This window comes from Symsagittifera roscoffensis, chromosome 5 (genome assembly GCF_963678635.1).
Source record: "Symsagittifera roscoffensis chromosome 5, txSymRosc1.1, whole genome shotgun sequence".
Taxonomy (NCBI): domain Eukaryota; kingdom Metazoa; phylum Xenacoelomorpha; order Acoela; family Convolutidae; genus Symsagittifera; species Symsagittifera roscoffensis.
The window spans coordinates 29,716,246-29,740,564 of record NC_087066.1 but is presented as its reverse complement, the minus strand read 5'-3'; the positions used below and the strand labels follow the sequence as shown (position 1 = coordinate 29,740,564).

At 35.3% G+C, this 24,319-nt stretch overlaps 1 protein-coding gene across 2 annotated transcripts in view; it reads right to left on the bottom strand.

The window, feature by feature from the left end:
* The window catches only part of LOC134845595 (major facilitator superfamily domain-containing protein 1-like), a 42,259-nt gene extending 23,250 nt beyond the window's left edge, over window positions 1-19,009 (bottom strand). The window contains exons 1-2 of one of the 2 annotated variants that reach the window (XM_063862562.1): window positions 12,061-12,250; window positions 8,271-8,761 (exon numbers count right to left, since the gene is read on the bottom strand). In XM_063862562.1, coding sequence (XP_063718632.1) covers window positions 8,271-8,325 — 55 coding nt within the window. In that variant the 5' untranslated portion in view covers window positions 8,326-8,761; window positions 12,061-12,250. Of the gene's footprint in view, window positions 1-8,270; window positions 8,762-12,060; window positions 12,251-18,111 lie in introns of those variants that run through there. The other variant, XM_063862563.1, reaches the window with a different exon arrangement.
* Between the last annotated feature and the right edge of the window lie 5,310 nt (window positions 19,010-24,319).

Genomic DNA, 24,319 nt, shown 5'->3' with positions numbered 1-24,319 from the left:
GTACTATGACCACGTTGAATAATTTTTAACAGTTGAAATCGAAGCGTTTGTGCGTGGGTGTAAAATGTTAACTTGAGTTGAGCCTCCTTTGGAAAAGAGAGACATTGAATAAAAAGAAAACAAAGGCTTCAATGAATGTTGACGGGAATAATATTTTTAATTGAATTAATGTATATGACAATTAAAATCAGAAAACGAACTTAATTAAATAACTGGAGAGCTAAATGCAAACGCTTGGTACTATGACACATATTTAATGACGTTAGTTGAATTTTAACACGTGGGTCTCAAATTTCAAGGTTAAGTGGCAAGGTATACATAAAAGAAAGCGATGTATCTAGTTCATTGTAAAAAGCATTTCAGGTGAACCCAGCTCACTTTCGAGTAGAGCTGGAACGATTTACAAACGGAAAGATGTCAATTAATTTCACCTCTTTAATAGCCGATATCGCGTTAATAGCGCGAAATAGATCGCGAGTAATTGTCCCAAATTGGCTATCTATAAACCCCCATAACTTTTTGTAAAAAGATCACAGGTGAAATACTTTTTTAATTTTGAGCTCAGGGCAACAATGCCTTTCGAAGGATATACAAAAATCAGTCAAAAATGTCTAGTAATACAATAAATTTTTAATAAATTTTCGTCTTTTATTTGGTTGAGGAGGAGAAAGTTGAATTGGTCGATGTTGGTGGAGAATGGGCTCTTTTCCAGTCCCCCCTTTCAAATTCAAAAAACTTATTTAACCTTGTCATAATGCAATGAAATTTGGCGTGGTGAACAAATCGACAACTGTGCACAAATTTGAGCTCTTTTCCAGTTTCCCACCCCCCTCGAAAAATTACAAAATAAAACTGTTCAAAAACTGTTCACACGGCACTTTGCATGTTAAAAATGCTGTAAAAATTTGTTCACCTGTTCATGCTCACACGTTTGAACGCAGTTTATATTATAAAAAGTCAGTTTAAATAGACTTTCATATATTGAATTTCAGAAAATATCAAAGGAGGGGGACAGGAAAAGAGCCCAAATTTGTTCTTCATACATTACAGCGTAACATCACGCATTTAGCCGCAATAACACTTAAAACAAACATAAAACTCGGTATTTTGAAAAGGGGGAACTGGAAAAGAGCCGGAGAATGTTCAGATGGGCCCAACTTTACTTTGTTTACAATAGTTAGTTTTGGCTCTTTTTTTCCTCCCCCCACCTCACAGGAACATCATTATTAAGGTGTATCGAGTGGTTTTACAAGGTTAATTATGAAGACCAAATGTGTTTGCCATGGCCTCATTAGTCCGTATATCAATTTTCATAACATGGGAGCAAATTTTTTTATTTAAAAAATTTTGCAGGTGCGGGAGAAGAAAAAACCTTAGTTTGTTCCTAATGCAAAAGTTCATTAGTAGGACAAAGTAAAATTAGTTTTTCAAACTGAAATTCAAATGTGAGGGAAAGTGGAAAAGAGCCCGTTCATTGTACTATGACCACGTTGAATAATTTTTAACAGTTGAAATCGAAGCGTTTGTGCGTGGGTGTAAAATGTTAACTTGAGTTGAGCCTCCTTTGGAAAAGAGAGACATTGAATAAAAAGAAAACAAAGGCTTCAATGAATGTTGACGGGAATAATATTTTTAATTGAATTAATGTATATGACAATTAAAATCAGAAAACGAACTTAATTAAATAACTGGAGAGCTAAATGCAAACGCTTGGTACTATGACACATATTTAATGACGTTAGTTGAATTTTAACACGTGGGTCTCAATTTTCAAGGTTAAGTGGCAAGGTATACATAAAAGAAAGCGATGTATCTAGTTCATTGTAAAAAGCATTTCAGGTGAACCCAGCTCACTTTCGAGTAGAGCTGGAACGATTTACAAACGGAAAGATGTCAATTAATTGGAAATTTTTATTCAGCTGCTAAAATATCTATTGAAAATACCTGAAAAATAGAGCATTCACGATTCTCTTGGGCTTAAAACTCCAATATTCTCAGATTTTTAAACCTCGCGTTTGATAGCAATTGTGTGATTTTGGCGATGATGAAAAAAAAAATTTCAGCGAAAAATAAAATGAGCGGGGGGATGGGGTCAGTAAGCAGAGATGTTTGCCAATCCTAGGCCATGCGAAGTTATAATGATCACATATTTTCAACAAAAAGATGTTCTTAAGTATTACTGGACTTAAGACAACGAAAAAATTTTCAAACTTTTTGGAACAAATAAATCGCCGTAAAAGTCTTCAAATAAATCAAATTTTGGGTTTTTCCTAGTAAAGATCGCCCTCTCCCTCAAAATTAAAGGTCCTCCAAAACACAAATTTCAATATTTGCTCGGCTAAAATTTTTTACGGGGCTGACTGGCGGTTTGAAAACAGCCATTTTATTCTATTTGCCAATTTTCTATTAACGCATAGCTTTTGCAGCTCTATAGCGTGTATGCAAGTCTAGAAAAAACGGGTCTACAGTGCGCATTAGTTTTCCGAAATCGGTTAAATTGTCTATCGTCAAAGCGCCAGAAATGATTACAGTTGAAATACTTTTAAGCTCATCACATCATATCTTTACTAATCAATTAATATCTCGGGTCATCCATAAACTTATTTCAAAAACATGACTTACGTTAACTCGTAATTTAACAAAAGACTTTGCTTATGTAAGTATTCAATTGAAATAGTATTTGACATAACCCAGCTCCCGACAAATGGGAAATCTCGCCAAGCTCATGAGGGTTCTTAGAGATGTATGAAAGATTCGTCAAAAATTTCGTTTTCTGATAGGGTACTCAGTAGTTTTAAATGTCAAAATTTACTCACAAACGTGTTTGATTGACTGGTTAATGATCATAAAAGGAGAAGTCATAATTTAAATCAAATCGCCGAAAGCTCCTCAAAGATTTCTAACATTCTTCGAGCTGCGCTTGGAATTATTTGATGGACAGGGGGCTTGGGATTATTTGAGCAATAAATATTTCGCTGCCAACAAATTAAATGACAGAGCTCGTTACAGCCAATAAATTAACTGAGAACATTCTCAATTAATTGCTCAAAAAGTTTCAAATACTTGAAATCAATAGCATTTGACAGCGTCGTTGAGAGTTTCTAAATCCCAAAAATGTCTGCCCATGATTTATCACAAAATCCTGAACGTTAAGATGCGCGTTTCAACCGAAGTTGCCTTCTAAAAGATAAAAACTGCCATCCACTTGACCCTTAGTGAACTTAAGAACTAGAATTGTTAATTGCAATCAATTCTCTAATTGGGAAGATAGAAAACAATTCAGTTAGACTAGCGTGTAACGCACCTTCGGTGCTTGAATTTTTGACAACATATATTGGACAATATAAACTGCATATATTGGAAACCAGATTTGCAGGCTTTTAGTGTACTCTAAATGCACCCAAATACATGGTTGGTAATTTCATATTTGATAAATTTTTTTAAATTCCTTTTTTCCGTCATCTCGAAAACGCCAAATCTCGAAAAGTGCAAGTATTTGAGTGGTCATATTTGGAGGCAAGCTTTACAACTCCTGGAAGTACCCTGGCAGCACCAAACTACAGGGTTAGGAATTTCAAATTGAAAAACACTCAAAGTTGAGTTTTCTGAAAAAAATTGAAAAAATCACAAAAACGTCATATCTGGAAAACTTCAAAACACAAAGATTTGAGCAGCTATAATTGGATGCAAGGTTCGCAACCCGCGAGAGTACTCAGAGTTCAGGGTTCGGAATTTCAAATTTTGAAAAAAAGTTTGCTTGGGTTTTCTGAAAATTTTTTGAAAAAATCACAAAAAAAGGTCATATGTCAAAAACTAAAAAGATTTGAGCAGTCATATTTGGAGGCAATATTCGCAACTCCTGAGAGTACGCTGACAGCTTCCAACTACAGGGTAAAGAATTTCAAATTCTGAAAAAAATAATTTAATTTTTTTGAAAATTTTTTGAAAAAATCACAAAAAATGTCATAGTTTGAAAACTACAGCCAAAATTGAGCAGCCATAATTGGAGGCAACGTTGGAGCAGGTAAAGATAAAAAAAGATTGGAGATAACCATTTGATAGTAGTACCATTTTAAACTGAATCGTCGAAACTAAATTGAAAGTTAAAAACTTAGTAGACGGGTAGAAAGACATAATCAAATTAAATAAAAAAGCAGGTATACAGACAGACAGACAGACAGACAGACTTAATAGATAGATAGATAGATAGATAGAAGATAGATAGATAGATATAATATATATAATAACCAATAAGCTGGCCTGAATTCAACTAGGAATGACTTCTGAATCGGTTTCATTAGCCAGCTACACTTTTGTAAATAAAAAACTTGTAAATAACACACATTATTTGTCTAAAATTGATCGAATTGGCCATTTTCAAACCCTAGTAATTTCGCAAAACACAACCACAGGTGGATAATTTTTCTGATGTTGAGCTCCGAAAATTAAAATTGTCAGCATCGAAATCTAAAAGTTACATCCGCAAATGTAAAGTTTAAAACCATTTTTTTTGACACAAGCGAAGCTTGGCTTTGCAAACACAAGCGAGAACACGACAAAAAGCAGCTCTATGAGGTGTTATAATAATAAGTACAAATAAGCCTCGACTAAGTAAAAATTCGGCTGTGTCTCGGATTCGATTTGCAACCTAAAGATTATGAGTCTCACGCACTAACCACTCAGCCACGGACGCTTAATGAATCACAAACACTAGCCACAAATAAAGCAGAGAACAGATGCTATGAAATTGGCAGTGCTACAGATTGTGATCATGGAAAAATGGCCACCAAATAAGTGAACACTTTTGATGAACACTTTTATTTGCGAGTTCAGCAAAAAAAAGAAGGTTCGTACTAATACACTACACTTCCCGTTAGTGTAATTAAGAGACATTCAGGTTGAAACTAAAAGGCGATAGCAATTTTGTGTTAATAGAGCGCATTATAATTTTCATTTGGCATAACTTGCAGAGCTAAAACCCTGAAATTTTAATTTCAGGGTTTCTGAGAAATTTCAACCAGCTTGGTTTTCAGAATTAACTAGCATTCAAATATAGTATAGATAGATAGATTCCGAGACAATAATATTCTGAGTAAAAAGTATTGGCTTAACCACCAATTCAGGGGAGCTTCTCATAAACTGTTCTCTCCAATAACCTTTTCAGAATTTGGGGAGCTAGTTTTCAAAACTCGAAAAATGAAAAAACGGTCAAAAAACAGAACTTTGCTTTTTCCGAAGGTCTTAATAACTTTTCTTGCAAAAAAATTGAGCGAAGCCGATTAAGGAGGGGAGCTTCTCACAACCCGTATTTTCGATTAGACACAGCAATTAAGATTTGAGCAGGTAGTTTTTGAGAAAGAGAAAGTTTCAAAAAACGGTCAAAAAATCAAAAATTGAAATTTTCCGAGGGTGAAAAATTTTTGTGTAAACATTTTGGGAGTGGCTACTAATGCAGGTAAGCTTCCCACTAAGCTTTACCTCAATTGGATCCACAATCTCAGATTGAGAGGGTAGTTTTCGAGAAAAATATTTGAAAAATCCGACAGCCATAACTTTTTGGGTAAAAAAGTTCGACGTAGCAGCTCATGCAGAGAGCTTCCCAAAACCCGTTCCATCCATTGAATCCAGTACTTCAATTTTGGATTGGTAGTTTTTGAGATTTCAGACTTTTTGATTTGGGGAAAGCCCGTAATGCAGGGTAGATCTTCAAAATCTATTCGTTCGATTAAACCTTCAGCCTTCAATTGGGAAAAACAAAAAAAAACTCTCAAAAAACTGTTTAAAAATCCGTGAGGCCATACTGGCTTCTTTACAAAAAAAATCAGCTTCATACCAGAGAAGAAAAAAATTCATAAAGACAGTCAAAATAACCTTTTTTCAAGAACATCACTTATTTCTACAAAGACGAGGACAGAGCCGTTCATGCAGGAAAAACTTCTACCACCTATTCTACAGATTGAATTCGGAACCTCAGATTCAAAACTCTTTCCGAAAATTATTATGGCGTAACAATTAATGCACGTAAGATTCCAATGACATGCTCAATCTTTTTAAACTTGAATTTCAAATTTGACGGCAATTTTTCAAAAAAAAAAAAAATACTTTTAGAAAATTCAAAACTACTCACACTGAAAAATTTACGAAGACCGTAGAAAGAGATCAAAAATAGAAAAAAAGTTAGAAAAAGATAAAAGAAGATAGAAAAAAAACTGAAAAAAAGAAAGAAAAACAAGATAAAAAAAGATAAGAAAAAAGATAAAAAAGATAGAAAAAAAAGACACTAAAAAGATAGAAAAAAAGACACTAAAAAGATAGAAAAAGACACTAAAAAGATAGAAAAAAAAGATACTATAAAAAGATAGAAAAAAAAGATTAAAAAAAAGATAGAAAAAAAGACACTAAAAAGACAGAACAAAAGATAGAAAAAAATATACTAAAAAAAGATTAAAAAAAAGAAAAGGTAGAGAAAAAAGATCGAAAAAAAAGATAATTAAAAAAAGATCGAAAAAGACGCATAAAAAAGACAGAAAAAGAAAGATAGAAAAAAAGATTATAAAAAAAGATAGAAAAAAGATAGAAAATTCAGATAAAGATAAAGAGAGATTGGAGACAACCATTTGACAGTAGTGCTATTTTGAAATAAATCGTCGAAACCAAATTCAAAGTTAAAAAATTAGGAGACGGATAGACAGACATAATCAAATTAATTTAAAAAGCAGGTATTCAGACAGACAGACTAAATTTGGCCTCGAAAAAAATTACTGAAAAATTACTGACCTTGCGGAAAACTAATTGAAAAAATTTCTGAAGCATTGCAATATATGATATAGCTTAAGCATAAAAAAATTCTTTCGTTAAACATGCAAAATTATTAAGCTTAATCATGGGAGATAGCTGTCACTAGCATTTAAATATAGTATAGATAGATAGATAGATGATCACTACTGCTATCAACAATTCAAATTTTTCAAGGGAACAGATCAAAAAAATATACATTTTAACGCGTTTTTATTCCATATAGAACATCATTTTCTTCCAGGTTCAAAGATCATTGAAACGATGAGACTGCGAGTATAAAAATAACGGTAAAACAAAAAGGAGATCTACAAAAAAAATCGTTTTAATGCCTTTTTCTGTCCCTAAAAGCTTCAAAAAGCTCCAAAATTTTCAAAAAAGCTGAAAAGCTTGGTACAAAAATGGCAAAAATACTAAATTACTGCCGCCCAAAAAATTCTTCCTGATTATGTTATTTCCAATTTTCTATTTCATTGTTCTGACAGCAGTGGACACAAAAAAATTTGACTAGCAGTTTTCAGCGCCATAAAGGATTTTGGTATCCCATTTAAAGCTCATTGAGGTCAGAGAGTCATAGTACATTAACACCCTGTATAGAAGCGAATTTCGAAAAAAAATATATTTTTCAACAAATTCCAAGAGACAAAAATTCGTTTTATGGCCAACTTTTCGTGTCTCATGTTTATTTCAGATGATGCGAACGGATGAGAACGAGTCACTCTACATCCGTTTTTCAAAAACTGTCTACATCTAAACGTAGCCACTCTCTTAATTCGAAAAACTCATCTACACCTAAACGCAGGACATTAAAAACTAACCGTTACACAACTACACCTAAACGTTAAAAATTTATCTACACCTAAGCGGAGCCGCTCTCTTAGTTCGACAAGGGCGTCCATAGACGCAATTTTTTTTTACTAAGGCCAGTTTAAATTTTCGCTCATTAGATTATAGCTTCTAGATAAACGCATGATCGAGAATGCATATTCTTTAGAAAACCTTACTGCAGCTGCATAGTAGCGAAATTAGTCGATAATTACTGACATCTAATTTCTAACCGATATATGGAACTATAAGACTTTTACAATTTTAAGGTGCAGGAGCTTTGGATAAGAGCTACATAGCTTATTTCATTAATACCAATTGTTTGTTTATGCTTAAGGCTGTTCAAGATGTTGATAGGTTCACTTAAATTACAGCTAAATAGAAAAATTGACTGACCCGCACTATCTTTTTAAAAATTATTATCGATAGCAGCTATCGTTCTGCTAGTTAGCGAATAACATTTTTAAAGAAAAAGACACTCAATATACAGTGCATCCTAAACCCAATCCCAGTCTGATGTTGCAATCCCAATCTTTGAAGCACTGAGCAGGAATCAGTTACACAGTGTAGCAAGAATCATACGAAGTTCTCGAGTACAAGTACTTCTGGCCATGACATCCGAAAAGTATGCACTAATTTGAAACACTTACCCGGTTCTTCATTTTGAATTTGTCTGTATCTGAAGTCCGCTTCATTGTCTGCCATTGTAGTCCTCGCTTGATTTGATTGCTTTGAATTCTTCTGTTTAGGGTTAACTGTACCGTTCAAACTGATTCAGTGAAATGGTTAAAAACTATAAGTTCAATTAACTGGGGATGTTTATTGTAAACACGAACAAAGGTTTAAATCGGATTGGGCAGAACTATTCACATCATTTTGTTGACCCTTCATTAACATCTCATAATCACAACCAGATAAATGGTTTTGGTGCAAAATGCATTTAAATAAAATAAGCCCACGCCAAACAATTATGATTATAAATAAAGATTATAACACAAGGGGCTTCGTTGATGTCGAATCAAGATAGCGCAGAATTAAGAACTCAATGGTACGAACGTATTTCATATTTACCAAGAGAACAAGAGCAATTCTAACCAAAGATAGTTGATCGCTAAACACGTTACCAACACTAACATTCTGCCTAAAATAAATAACGGTATACTGAACCATAGACAAACCACAAACTCCTGTCAACTAATTTCAGCGTTTCCATTTTAAATGGCATACTTGACAATGGATTTGTTAAGGAGATATAAAAACTACAAGAAGAGTTTACATTTCAGAACTAAAATTCAGTGTTCAAGTTCAAATCCAACACCACTCAACCGCATAACTTCATATAAACAGCACTCAATTATGAAGGTACCAGGAGTTCAAGTTCACAAGAGTGTTCGATCACACGCTGTTTTCCACATGCAAATAAGGCCACTTAAACAATAAAGAATGGAAATATGACCTTCAAATTCATGGCTATGAATTGAAGTCAAAGCGTCAGAGACATTAAACATAACAAGGCTTGCGATCACGACAAATAAAGTCCACAGCTGTTGGTGATTTACTGTGTAGGAGCATCACAAAGATTAAATTTTGAAGAATTTGGAAAATTGCTACCTACCAATGACAGTCTATCTAGGGCCCAAAGGACTTTAATTTGATGTATTTTTTTTTAAAAATGTAGCAAAGCACAGATACAAAACGGTCGTGAGAATGCCCGAGCGGTTACAAGAGTTAAAAAAGAGGCGAAGCTGAGCCAAAAAAGATCAAAATGGCCATGAAAACAAATCGAAGACAAATAAAAAAAATCAAAAAAATTTTTTTGGTCAAAAAACAATATAAACAATTCAAAAATCGAACAACCATTAAAAAAGCACCTGCACCATGAGAAACTTTACAACAAGATTTCGGGATGCTAGAAATAACCAAAAAAAATCATTTTGCGTGAACTAAGCAGACAAAAATAAGACAGACAGACGATAGTCTAAGTCAGCCAAAAAGCTTCAGTTTGAAAACAAGGCCCCGACTGGAATCCAACTCCAAACCTATTTCGTCTCAACCATGGGTGTTATTACTGCGCCAAGTACGAGGAATTCCATGAAATTGAATTTATAAGCTAGGTGAACCAAAATTTCCTATGTCTCGATAAAAGACATCTAGGAGCTCAGCTAAAGCGCGAGGTTAGTGTTTGATATTTTTAAAACTTGTTATACTGATACGGGAGGAAACTTAAAAAATTGGACTTTGCCCAAAACCTTAGTTTCTCTACGAAAAAAGTGAGAAGTATGAAAAGTTTTCAGATACTTGAATTTTCTCGAGGATAAAACTTTTTTCTTTAAAAAATTGAGCAGTCAGAGCCTCTGCAGAAAGAACTCTCTCAACCAGTTCTTTCAATTAAACTTTTCATTTCAGATTTGATAGAATAGTTTTTAGAAAAACTCAAAAAGTTTCAAAAAAGCATTCAAAAACTTGACTTTCCGAAATCAATAACTTTTTTTTCTGCAAAAATCATGTGGTTGCCGCTTAAGTAGAGAAGATTCCCAAAACTGAATTTTTCGATTAAACACTTAACCTGAGAAGTAGCACGGTAGTTTTCAAGTTGAAAAAAAATACAAAAAAAAACAGTCCAAGTTTCAAAACTTTTGAGTTGTTTGCAGGCTATAACTTTTTAATTAACAAATAAAAAATTTGACATTTCAGAGAATCATAGCTTTTACTGTTGAAAAATTGGGCTCAGCCGCTTGTGCAAAAGAGATTCACGCAAGCTATATTTTCGCTTGAACCCAAAAACTTAGATTTGGGAGGGTAGTTCTCGAGAAAAAGCAAAAAAGTTTCAAAAAAAATCAAATTTTTGACTTTTTCGAGGGCCATAACTTTATGTGTAAATAAATTTGGGATGAGCCGCTAATGCAGACGAGCTTCCTTCAACCCGTTTTCTCTTTTGAACTCAAATTATCAGATTTGGGAGGGTAAATCTTGTGAGAAGTCAAAAAACAGTCAAATAATCAAATATATTCACTTTTCCGTGGCCGATAACTTTTTGTTGACAAAATTTTGGGATAGTCATTTATGCAGAAAAATTTCACATAACCTGTTAGTTAGTTGGAAACCAAAATCTCAGACTTGGCAGAGCAACTTTCGAGAAAAATCAAAAACTGTCAAAAAACTGCCAAAAATTGAAAGTTTGACGTTTCCGAGGGCCATAAAATTTAGAGTATAAAGTTAGGGCGTTTTAGCTTCTGCAAAGAGCTACTCACAACCCGTTTTATACATTGGATCCAAATTTCAAGAAAAATCCAGAAGATTCAAAAAAGAGACAAAAAGTTGAAAATTTGACGTTTCCGAGGGCCATAACTTTTTGAGTGAGAAAAATTGGTTGTAGTGGCTTAAAAATGCCAGGCAAGACATTCGAACTTTAAATTCGCAACCGAACAATGTTATAATTTTTTTAAAAGCTTCAAGTTTCCATCTGAAACTATAATAAACAATACTTGCAACTACCATGATACTTGCTTACAGCACAAGAAAAATTGGTGATGTGGCAACTAAGCCGAAAAAATTTGAGCAGATAAACGAAAGTCCAGTAAATCAATTTTCCAATTGCATATCCAGTCAAAAAAAGTTCGGCCGGGATTCGAATCTTCAAACTTAGGGTGCAAAGGCAATGGAGTTTCCTCTGGGTCAAGTGCTAAGGAACATGGATGTTGCTAGGATTCAATAAAACGAGATGATATTTTGTTAACGGGAAAAAAGTTTAGTTCCCGAATACAAGACACTTTCTTCCGCATGTGTAAATAAAGGAAGTAACAGACGTGTAACGTTTCCACAAACTTAGACTGAGAACAAACTGATGGGGGGAAGTCTAGTACCCGGTTGCAACACCTTTATTTTTCTCAAGGGTAATAGACAAAATTTCAAGGAACTTGCGCAAATAGATCAGTAAATTTGGCTTAAGATTCGTCCCTCTCTATAGGTGCTAAGAACAGGCGCAATATCTCCCTACACATAAACCTATTCTTCCTCATTTCATTATCCAATTACAGGCTCTTTTCCAGTTACCCACCCCCCTCGTAAAATTACAAAATAAAGCTGCTCAAAAATTGTCCACAAATTTTGCTTAAAAGAAATGTTGTTAAATGTTTGTTCACCTGTTCACGCTGACACGTTTTAATTCAGTTTATAACATATGAAAACCAGTTTATAACTTATATCATTTTAAATTAACTTTCATACATTGAACTTCAGAAAAATCAAAGGGGAACTGGAAGAGAGCACAAAAACTATATTCACTCTTTTTATTAAACGATGCGATAAGTATTGTTTTGAGCAAGATTTCATATCGAGTCACACGCCTCTAATTCGTATCCGTTTAACGCGAGCTTAGATTATTCGTTAAAATCTAGAAGGTAAGAAACACAGAGACAAAGTTGAGGCAAGTGAAAATACCTTCAGACGTTAATTTTAAAATGCTTTGAAACGCTCAACTTGATCATGAAGGGTCACTTGTCTAAGCTAAGCACTGTGACAAGCTGTACAATAAACACAGGCAGAAGAATTGAATTTTTATTTACACAACATAACTTGAGCTTTATAAACACGCAAATCAGATGTTGATCACAAAGTATTCACAAAAAACTCAGAAACACAAAAACAGAATGGTAAATTCGACTGAAAAAAAAATGTAATACAACACAAGCTCAACACTCTGCTCGTAAATTGCAGTCAACGTTACGCAAAAATAGTCAAACTAATTTATCCAGTATACTGTTGTTGTTCTGTCTGACGGCCTTCTATCTTGAAATAGGGGGCTAGAAAAGCCCAGTCAGTCTTCTGAATAAACTTCAGAACGTTCTCGAGGGCAGTCTGCAGCAATTTTAGGTCAGGTTGATTGCCGCGACAGGGATTTCTCTCGGCCTCCCGTCGTGGGCAGTAGAGGAAGTGTTCCGTGTCTTTTTCGTCCTCGGTCGCGCAATGCTCGCATGTGGGAAATTCGGCGTTTTCTTGTCCATGTTTTGTTCCTTTGAGTTGTAGGTGGCGATTCAGTCGGAGACGGTGCAAGATAGTTTCCTCGATCATCCAATATAGTCGAGTTTAATGGCATGGAAGCAGTCTTGTCCTAGTATCATTTCTACGTCGGAGTATTTGTAGACAATTGAATCAAGATGTTCAAGATCGCAGAACTATTATTACCATGTTTGTCCTTTTGTCCAGATAAAATCAACGTGAGAAGAGGTATTGTTAACGTCCCTGCGCTTCAACAGTTGAACCCAAATTTTGAACATCTCAATAAAAATGTCCACAAATACTACGACGTAGAAATGATACAAGGACAAGACTGCTTCCATGCCAATCAACTCGACTATATTGGATGACCGAGGAAACTATCTTGCACCGTGGGAGGAAACCTACCACTCAAAGAAACAAAACATGGACACGAAAACGCCGAATTTCCCACGTGCGAGCTTTTTCTGGACATGTTACAAAAAGTTTTAAGTGCTGTGTTGAGAATAATTTGTTAGGCGATCAAGTCAAGCTGTGGTATGAACTAGAGTCATACGGAACTTACAAATCGGCCTATCCTCGTTTCGCTGCGGATAAACGAGCGCTTCGAATACGAGTCTTCAACATATCACTACCAAGAGCGATATATTGTAGGTATGCTATGGCTGAGAACGACACGCAATTTCCCAAAAACTGCTATTCAGTTGCAGTCACTCGAAAAAAGATTCAATTAAGACGTCAATTTGAAACAACGCTATAGTTAGACCATCAACGACGATCCCGATAAAGGATACATTGTTCCTGTTGGTCCGCACCATCCGCATAATAGCACTGCTCGAGAATGGTACTTACCACATCATCCACTGATAAATCCCAACATGCCTGAAAAAGTGAGATAGGTACTGAATGGTGCATCAAAATGACATGAAACACCTTTGAATCACTCTTTTGATTTGACCTGATCTGCTGGAGCTTACTAAGAGTTCTACGGTTCCAACAATTCAAATATGAGGTTTCCGCTGACAAAGAAGGAATGTTCTTGCAAGTTGATGAAGTACTAATCTATCAACATGATTTGCATTTTGTTGCGGCGGAATGACCCCACAAAAGATGTGAGTGCTTATCAGTACAGTAGGCACATGTTTGAGGCTCAGGAATCCCCAACATGTGCCAATTTCGCGCTCCATCGAACCGCCCGCAATGATCGCGAAACGTATCCCGCAGCGGCAAACGCAGTCCTCGTGAATTTTTATATGGACGACTTAAAGAGTCGGCTACTGGGTTTAGTAACCGACTCTAAGGATGCCATTCAATTGTGTTCCGACCTTGTGAAACTTTTGACACTAGGAGGATTCAAACTAACTAAGTTTGTCAGCAATGCTCCAGGATTGGCAGCTAAAACGAATTCCGATGTTGGCAAAGTCGGTCCGACTAAAGACATTGCTGCTACTCTTGAAAACATGACCCATGTCTTAAGTCTGAATCGAACCATGAGGCTGATGATTTGGTGGTTAGTCGCGGAGTTAATCAAGAACTCAATTACGCATCTCGCAGCCCCCTGCTTCATTTTTCTGTTTTCGACCCCATAGGCCTTGTCGCTCCGTACAACGTCCGTGCACGTCTTCTGTTAAAAGATATATGGCGCATATCTGGCCGACAATGTGACGACCTCTTGCCTGATGATCTGCAGCAAAATTTCCTTGAATGGCATAGTGGGTTGCTAATTCTAGATAAACTAGCAATACCTCGCGCGTATTTTGATTGTCCCCTAGACAACACAGAACTGCAGATGTTCGAAGACAGCTCACGAGATATCTTCTGTGCCGTTTCATATTTACGAGCCCGCCCTGTCGCGACCAATGAAACGCAATTAACTTTTGTTTTTTTGTCAAGCTAGAATCGCTCCCATGAAAATGCTTTCAATACCAAAACTGAAGTTACACGCTTCACTCCTAGCGAGCCGGCTGACAACGGATATCGAAAACTGTTTGGTTTTGAAATTGATCGTTTTTTCATGGGGACGGCCAGCACAACCAATCTTCAATGGATGAATTCAACAATCTAACATCCGGTTTTTGTTGCAAATTGCATCTACGAAACTTTTGAAACCACTATTTTCATTAAACGGATTCTAAGCCAATCAACGGATCAGGAGGGTTCCCTTAATAGCATAATAGGAGGGCGTTCGAGTTTGTCAGGTCGTATAATTGATCCTCTGCCATGACGATTATAGTAGTTAACACTAATTAGGGCGAGCTAGGCTGATTAGCTAGTTTACACACAAAGTACAGCACAAACATAGATAAGCTAACTAGCAGGAAAAAAGTAAGATTCAAACCGCGAAAACAAAAAACAAAATTAAAAAAACTAGATCTACCAAAATAATCAGATTGTTGTGTCAAACTCTAATGAACGAAAATCATTCAGTAAAAAAATCAGACTATCCATTGTTAAACTAAAAACCCGAAAATTTTCGAAGCGGTAACAGCAACACAAAGAAGAAATATTGAAAAAAACACATGACATGCTGAAAACTTATATGTTGCTAGGCCAATTGCAGATTTGAGAAAATGTATCAGTTATTCCGTTAGACAAGCTCTTTATCTGGAGAAAACTATGTTCCGATATAACAAGTCTTGCTAACAGTTTAGCTAAAGTATAAACATAAATTTTCAATCTATTTGTTCCGACCATTGAAAATGGGGAAGAACTTTGTAATCGGGTATTTCTTGTTTCGACCATTTGAAAAATGGGGAAGAACTTTGTATACGGGTGTAATATATTCTTTTTTCTTTTTTTTTGTTTTCCACGCAAAATCAGCTACCACAAAAAATCATCGGAGAGAATTGAGTGATATATCATTTTAAAGCCCTTTCAGTCGTTATTCAAACAACATTCAAAAAACTTGAAAAAATTTTCCCAGCGTCGACAAAAACTTATTATAAAATTGTGATTTTTTGTCTAAACTCGAGCGAGTAAAGCGAGCAAGCAAGCCTATTAATTTTTAACCCATGCCTTTATTTTAACTTTACGCGTGTAAAACTAATCTAAGGAGAGTTTTAATGCCAGTATGGGAATCAAAAATTTCTAAAATTCCAAAAAAAATGTCCGCAAAGAAAATTTGAAAAGTTTTAATTTTTTTTCATGTTTTTATGATTTAATTTGTTTCTGTAAAACTATTGTCCTGTTTGCCTATTCTACGATGACTGTCAAATAAGCCTAAATTATAATTTTATTTCAGATCCTTTTATCATACCAAGCAGAAACAACTACACTTAAGTTGAAAATTTTTTTTTCTTGTAGTTCTGTGCTACTTGCGCAGTTCTGTTCTGCTTGCGCAGTTCTGTGCTATTTTCACAGTAAGACAATGATCGGAACATAACATTCTGTGCTACTTGCGGAGCAACCGGCTATCCTGGTTATTTTTTCTTTGTTTTCCACGCAAAATGAGATGCCACGCATAATCATTGGAAAGGGCCGAGTAACATATCATATTAGCTCTTTCAGTAGAGACTTGAACATAATAAAAAATTATTAAAAATGAAAAAAAAAAACTGGTTTAAAAGTCTCGGCCCAATTCGAGCGAATAAAGCGAGTCAGCCAGATTTTTATAGAAGGAAAAACCTTGAAACTTTTATTCAAGCCCTGTAAATTTAGTTTTTCTAGAGTAAAAATAGTTTGAAGTTTTTTTTGGGAATAAAATATTTCAAAAAAAGAAAATGTTTCAGAAAATTGGTTTGATTTTTTCAAATGATTTTCTGCTTCTTTTTCTAGAAATTTTTTGGAAAAAAACTTGTGTAATTTGCCATGGCTGCCGAATATGTCTAATTTGCCATGGCTGCCGAATATGTCTAAGTTCTAGGCTTTCGTTACGATCCTTTCATGACACCACACGCAACAAACGATAGTAACTTGTGTATTTTGTTATGGCTGCCGAATATGCCTAAGTTTTAGGCTTTCGTTAAGATCTTTTCATGACACCACACACAACAAACGATGCTAATTTGAAATAAAAAAAAAATTTTTTTTTTGTAGTTTTTTCAAGAATATGGTCCGAACATTCTGTAAAACTTGCACAGCAACCGGTTGTCTTTTTCATGTCAAAACATGATTCTTATTTTAGTTAAAGTTACGCAAGTACAAGTTCAGGCGCGGATCTAGGAATTTCTCCAGGGGGGCGGATTTTTTCCGCGGGGGGCGGAATTGAAATTTTTTCGACCTTTTTTTTAGGTCGACCAAATTGATTTTCTGAGCTCTCCCAAATCACGTAAAAGACCCTTTTTGGCCAAATTTAGCGTTTTTTCGCCGCGCGCTCCCCCCTCAAAATAAGTATATATTCGCGACAACGGTACCTTTAGGACATTTTTTAGGGCCAGTCACCAAAAACGGATTTCTCAAAATAGTACAAAGGGGGACCCTTTGGGTCGGTAGGGTGTCGAATCCCTCAGGGGGGGGGGGTTCTGCCCCTCCTTTTATCCGCTACTGCACAAGTAACTGAAAATTTTTCTCTATGATGATAGATAAGCACCCTACCTCCCAGCCGATATAATTCGGTAATGCCTAATTTTTCGTGGGAAAGTTCTACTTGATGCATAATATTGTACATAAATGATCAAAATAAAAAATTTTAGAAGGCAAGAAATTTATTGTTCAACAAATTACGTAATCAAAAGTATAAAGTAGTTGTCCAAAAAAAAATTAAATCACAACAGTAGGAGCAAGAAATGTGGTGCTGGGTAACTTCTTACAGACTATTCAAATAATATTTTTAAAACGCTTGATGTAATAACCATCTTTCCGAATCATAAAATAGCCAAAAAATAAGTTCATCGAAGAAATAAAAATACTCATTTTGACTTGTCAAAAAACCAAAAATTTCAAACCCAACTCGCTGAAAACCTTAAATATCGATAGAATCTCGACTGAAAGAGCTTTACTATCCGCCTATGAAAGCCTCGTGTTCCTGACTGTTTCAAAAACACTCCATAGCATTAACTTCATCTTAAAATCAACCCCCATGTTAGCATCTTAGCGACCTGAGGCTTACTTTGCTGGTAGAAAAAGAATCAAGAAAACGTTAATTCTAACAAACTTGATTAATTTTTCAAGAGTGGTAAAACAGTAAATGTCTCACAAGGATAACTGTGCAAGTGGCAGAATGTTGCTGTGCAAGTGGTAGATTGTTCCGACCTCGCTATCATATTTTTTGCCCAAATTTCTCGTTATTTTGTTCTGTAAAAGGCGATTGAACTGGGCCAAATATTACTACAATGAGTTTTAACATTAGCTAAATATCGTTACATTTATCAGTAGAGTTTGATTTGGAGGTCAGCCTTTATTCAAAAATGGTCTAATTTAGTCTGCAAACCGGAAACGTTCAGACCAATTTTTCTCAAGACAAGCAAACTTTCAGGGGGTGGTCGGTACAATTAGCAAAAAAATCTTTACTAACAATTGAATTTGATTCAAAACTAAATTGATTCAAAACTGACTTACCAACGGCATGTTCAATCGAGAAGACAGTCTCAGCAGCTTTCATCTTGGTTACTTCTTCTTTGGTTACAAAACCAATATGACCAATAACTAGTTGTAATTTACGTGTGAACACTGTTTTCAGGAACAGTGTATCGTTTCTTTGCTTTATCTGCGATTATGAACACAGTTCAAACACCTAAATGGGTTAGTAATCCATAAGAAACAATAGTTTAATTTGCTTGTCTTTCGTATCTTCGATAAAGGTTACGGAGTGATTGTCCTGTTTTCAAAAAACTTGTCGCTAGAAATGCCTCGAAGAGCACCTACGCTGAGCTTTAATTCAAATAAAAAGAAGGAGAACAATTAATTTCTCTCAAAAAGAATAACCTCTCATCTTCGCGTTATCCGGCTTCTCAAATAGGACCACTATCTTTCGGCAGTTCAAGTTACCCGAATTTGTTCACGAAAAAGTACAATGAACTTATCCTTTTACTCTTGAAATGATGGTAATTTGAGCATGCATATTGTACTCGCAAAAAATTAACATTGATAAAATCTTGCCATCATATAAGAACTGAACTTCCCAAAGTATAATCGAATTCCAGGAAACCCCGACAAATAAGAAAGCTGTCGGAACTGTAGTCTCGGATTAAGGAGCAGAACTTTTTATTGAGGTTAGAAGAAACTGATAGCACTTCTTTTACAGTTCTCAGAGCTAAAGCGATCTTATATGCGCTGGTTTAAAATCTAGCAAACGCAGTTTACAGCCTCAAAATAGCAAAAATTTCCTACTAACATAAGTCACAGTCGCACGGTCAACTGTCATAAAAAAGATCGGTCAACTTGAAATGAATTTATACAACTCGAATTGATAATTTTTTCATCATTTAACAAAACACAAGAACTTGCACGCCAGTGTTCTCAATTTAACACTACAAATAAACACTACACTTAGTACTAGCGCAAAACGCCTTAAGAGTGAAGTATTATTCTGCTTCACCAAATTTACGAAAACTATGAATGGTACTATTTTATTACCACCAAGGAAAAGTCACTGAGAGTTTCAATCAGGTCAGAAAGTCTCGCAACAGCGAGCAAAAGCCTGGATAAATCCAAAACACTTCAAGTTAGGGAGATCATAATCATCAATTAACATAGTCACAAAAATTGAAGCGAGTATTATCAGTTTTTAAAATCTATGTTATCAAAGAATTTTGAAAAAAGGATAGGACGGCGCAAATCAACTGAAATAGTAAATAGTACCATCTTCTGTACAACAACCCATCGGACAACTGAAATATTGGAAATTGACTTTTCTCGCACTATATGACATTTACTCAGCTGATACAAATGTCCTCTAAAAGAAAACTAAGCATTTGTTCCAACACTAGCTTTTCAAATGCCCCGTGCCATAAAAACCCAACATAAGTACAGGTCTACACTGGCGAAGTTGAGCTTCACAGCACGAGCGAAACGCAGATGAATGGTTCTTAGAAGCATGGGGATATAAGAAAAATTATCCTTTAACATGTTTCCAGAAATTGCAAAAATTCAAATTGAATTCAGGAGGTAGAAAGGCTCACGTTCCAAAAATGATCTGTTTCTGGTTAATTCAAGAAGAAAAGAAGCATTTGCAAGAACAACAAAAATATTTGAAAAAAAAACAAAAAAAACTAAACAGGCTAAGACGCTCTTTACATAAGCTACCAAAAATCATGAATAACGTTTCTGAAAACCTGCTTCACAATTCAATTTGACCTTTATTTTCCGGACGAAAAGATTTGAAATATTTCAGAAGTGAAAAATATATTCCGACTCAATGCTAACTTAATAAGCAATTATGCTAGCCAGTAAAGCAAACAAAGCAAAGCAAGACGCGCAGCTCGAAGAAAATTATTAGCCGAATATTGAATTACTATTTATTAAAGCTGTTAGACTTTTTTCGTTCGATTTGCTGGAAAGCAAGTCGAGAAATAAATACTCGTTTATAACTCAATTCGTTCAATTACCCGACAAAATGCCTTTGTTTGCTTTGCTTGTTATTTTTCGACGAAAGTGCGGAAAATTTATGCATGGTGTGGTTTTTTTCAGTCACTTTTCGACTGGTTAACTAATCGTTTTTGACAAGTTTTTCAAATATTATCTTATAAATACTGTTAAATTGAGCTCAAACTTAAAAATATATTGTACCTGTGATAAATTTTCGTATAAATACGGGTCTTGAAAAATTGCTAATTTGGCATATTTGAGATAGTTAACGTGATATATTGCATTCTTATAACACGCGTAAGAAGCAAATTAATGCGTTCCAACTGAAAATGAGACCAGCAATTTAATCCTATTAACACAATACGAGACGCTAAACACAGTCTTTATATTTTACACAGCCTGTGGGGGATGAAATGAAGACATTAAAAAAAACATTTCTCAAATATTTTGTCAAATATTCAATTAAAAAATACTTTTCAATTGGCCTTCAGTGCAGTCGGAAGATTCAGGGCCTTGCCCTGATACACGAGCCGTTAAGTTCATTGTCTAGATGAGACCAGTCTCTTTGTCATTCACCCAAATTCTGAATCAAACTTTTCTGAACAAAAAAGTCCAAACATTACGTCACCTTATTTGAAATTCTAAGGAAAATAGGTTGTACTAAAATCCTCAGCGCCGCTTGAATCTAACCGCTAGTTTATTTGACTATACTGCAATAAAACCGGAAATATAGCTGATCAAAAAATTGTTCGACTCAACTTAGAAAGAGTCAACTCGTTGCATAGTACAAGCCACCTATTCTGTAAAAACAACCTAAATTAAGCTCAAAGACAAGGTGACTTTTTCAAAACAAACTTAGAAGTAGGAAAAAACTCAAACTGATTTGAATCGATTTTTCAAGGGCAAGCCGCAAAAATATTAGTAAAGTAGGTGATATGACTTTCCATAAAACCTAGCAGGCCCACTGCGGCCAAAGCTGCTCCTGAAAAATGGCGCGTTTATTTTCAATAGAAAAATGGGTAAGATGGATGAATGGTTAGCTGGTGGTAGGAATTAGGGACTGCTGCATGATTGAATGGATGGATTAAAGGCAGAATGGATGAATAATTAGCTGGATAGATGGATGAACGCATGGATGGTTGCCTAAATGGGTAGCTAGACGGCTGGTTGGAGTAAAGGTTGGCTTGAGTGATGACCGGATTGAAAAATGGCAGGCTGGATGTATAAAGGTAACAATGGATGACGAGTTGGATGGGTGGCTGAATTGTGGAGAGCATGGATAGATGCGCTAAATGGATGGATAACTGTTTGATGGACTGTATAGATGAATTGATGGCTGGATAGATCGCTGGCTGAATAGCTAGATGGATGGCTGGCTGTAGGGTGGTAACGGTATGGCGGAACAGACGGCTAGAACGATGGATTGCGTGTTAGATGGAGAGATTGCTAGTTGTATGGATGACTAGATCGATGATGAATGACTGCAAGGATGACTGGTGGGATCCATGGAATGCTAGATGGATGCATAGCTTAATGGATGGATGCGGGTCGGATGAATATATTAATGGAAAGATGGCTATATTAGCAAAAAATGGTTGGATGGATGACTGGCTGAACATTTCGATGGCCTGACGGATAGATTGACAGACGATTGATGGCTGACTGAGATGTGTGGAGTGTTGGATGGATGTATAGACGGCAGGATGTGTGGAGGGCTCGAATGATTGATCGTTAATTGACTGGATGGCTGGAATGCAGCATGAATGAAAAGCTGAGTCACTAGATAGATGGATCGCAGGTTGGATGGAAAAATTCTGGCCAGAAGGATGATGGCTTGATGGACAGCCTGGATGGCTAGTTGACGAGTGGCTGGAAAAATGCTTAAAAATTGAGAAAATATAATAATATGGAGGCCACATCTGGAAATGCTGGTGGCAAGTGGACATCACCCCAACAAAAGGTCAACAATTTCAGTTTGATATGTCATGAAAGCACCATAACTGGAAAACTAAGGGGCGCTGAGCAGTGAAATTTGAAAGCCAGATGAAAATTCTCTAAGATCACCTTGAAAGCGCCCCACCATGAGTTGTGAGATTACCAAGGAAAAAAGAATTTCTAAGTAAATTTCAATATAACTAACGTGTACCGCACCTCCGGTGCTTCGAAATTTTAACAACTCATAAGAAACCGCACATATTAGAAAGGAAATGTGCAATTTTCAACTATGTACGTTGATAAAAATTAAAATGAAATAATAAACGTCACATCTTGGAAGCTAATAGCAATTGAGCAGTCGCATTTGGACAAAAGATTTGCAAATCCTGAAAGTACTCTTACAGTACCTAACTACCTACAGTGTTGGGAATTTCAAATTGCGATAAAATTCAAACTGAAGTTTACTAAAAACCCATAAAAATTGACAGATTTAGCAAAATACCCAGGATTGAGCAGTCTTATTTGGAGGCAAGAGAGGCAACCCCTGAGAGTACTCTGACAGCCCCCAACTAAGAGTTGGGAATTTCACATTTTGAAAAAAAAATTAGGTTTTCTGAAACACTTTTGAAAAAATCACATAAAATGTCATGTACTGAAAACTATAAAAATATGAGCAATCATATTTCGGGGGCAAATTTTGAAGAAAAAAAAAACTAAATTTAAAATTTTTGAAAACACCATAAAAAAACGTAATATCTCAGAAATTACAAAGATTTGAACGGTAAAATTTGGACGAAAGACTGACAACCCCTGAGATTTACCTGATAGCTTGCAACTACAGGGTTAGGCATTTCAAATCTAGAAGAAAAACTTTATTTAAGTTTTCTGAAATTCTTTGAAAAAAAAACCATAAAAAAACTTCATATCTCTGAAACTACCAAAATTTGAGGAGTCACATTTGGAGGTAAGAGTGACAACTTCTGAGGGTGCAATGACAGCCCCCAACTACAGGGTTAGGGATTTCAAACTTGGAAGAAAATTAGTTGAAGTCTCCTGAAAATTTTTTGTGAAAATAGCAAAAAACGTCATATCTCGAAAACTACAAGAAATTGCATGTCATAATTGGATGCAAAATTCACAATCCTTGTGAGTACTCTGAAAGCACCCAACTAAAGGGTTGCGAACTTCAAATTTTGTAATTTATTTTGTGTAATCTCAGTTTTCTTAAAATTTTTGAAAAAATCACTAAATCGTCGTATCTCGCACACTAAAAGGATTTGGGCATTCGTATTGAGAGGTCTTAATTGCAGCTCCTGGACACCATCTCACTATTAGCTTGCGGATTGTAAGCTTATTAAAAAAACTACTGAAACCAAGCTCGAAAATCGACAAAAAAATTTAACCATTGCAAAATGCGATTTAGCTTAAACCTGAAACTTTTTTATTGTTAAACATGCAAAAATAATACGTTGAAAAACCTTAAAGGTGGCGAGATAAGGAAGCCTGCATTTAAATATATAATAGATCACAAGATTGAAAACTTCAAATATTTTGAATTTTTTTAAATCTAATTTTTCTGAAAAATTGAAAAGAAATTATAAAACACGCCATATGATAAAACACGAAATTATAAAACTACAAGAACTGGAGCAGTCATATTTGGCGGCATGTTTTGCAATCCTTGAGAGTATTGTGACAGTACCCAACTACAGGGTTGGGAAACTTCAAGTTTTGTAAATTATTTTGTTAACTGAGTTTTCTGAAAAATCACAAAAATCGTCATATCTCGTACACCAGATGATTTGAGCATTCATAATTGAAGACAAAATCACAACCCTCGGGGAACTCTGACAACATCCCACTTTTGTGTTGCTTACTTTTAACTCGGTAGAACAAACACTAGATTCAAACTGCAAAATCGAAAAAAAAAATCTTGAGCATTGCTATATACGATATAACCACGGCAAGATACGTGCCACACATTTAAATAGGGAACTGGTTTTGAAATCCATACAAAAAAAAACAATAAAAAACGGCCTATCTCGGCAAGTAAAAGGTTCTGAACCCTCACTTTTGAAGGCAATACTTGAAACCCCTGTTAAAACCCTGAAAATATCCAAGTTTAGGGTTGAAAATTTTGCGTTGTTTAAGATATCTAATCTAAATTTTTTTGAAAGTTTTGCCAAAAAATTAAGAAAAACTTAATGACTCGGAAAAAACAATTTAGGTATTCATTTCTGGAGGTCAACTTTGCAACTCCTGGGAGGTAAATATTGCATTGATAGATAAATCCAATTTTTACACT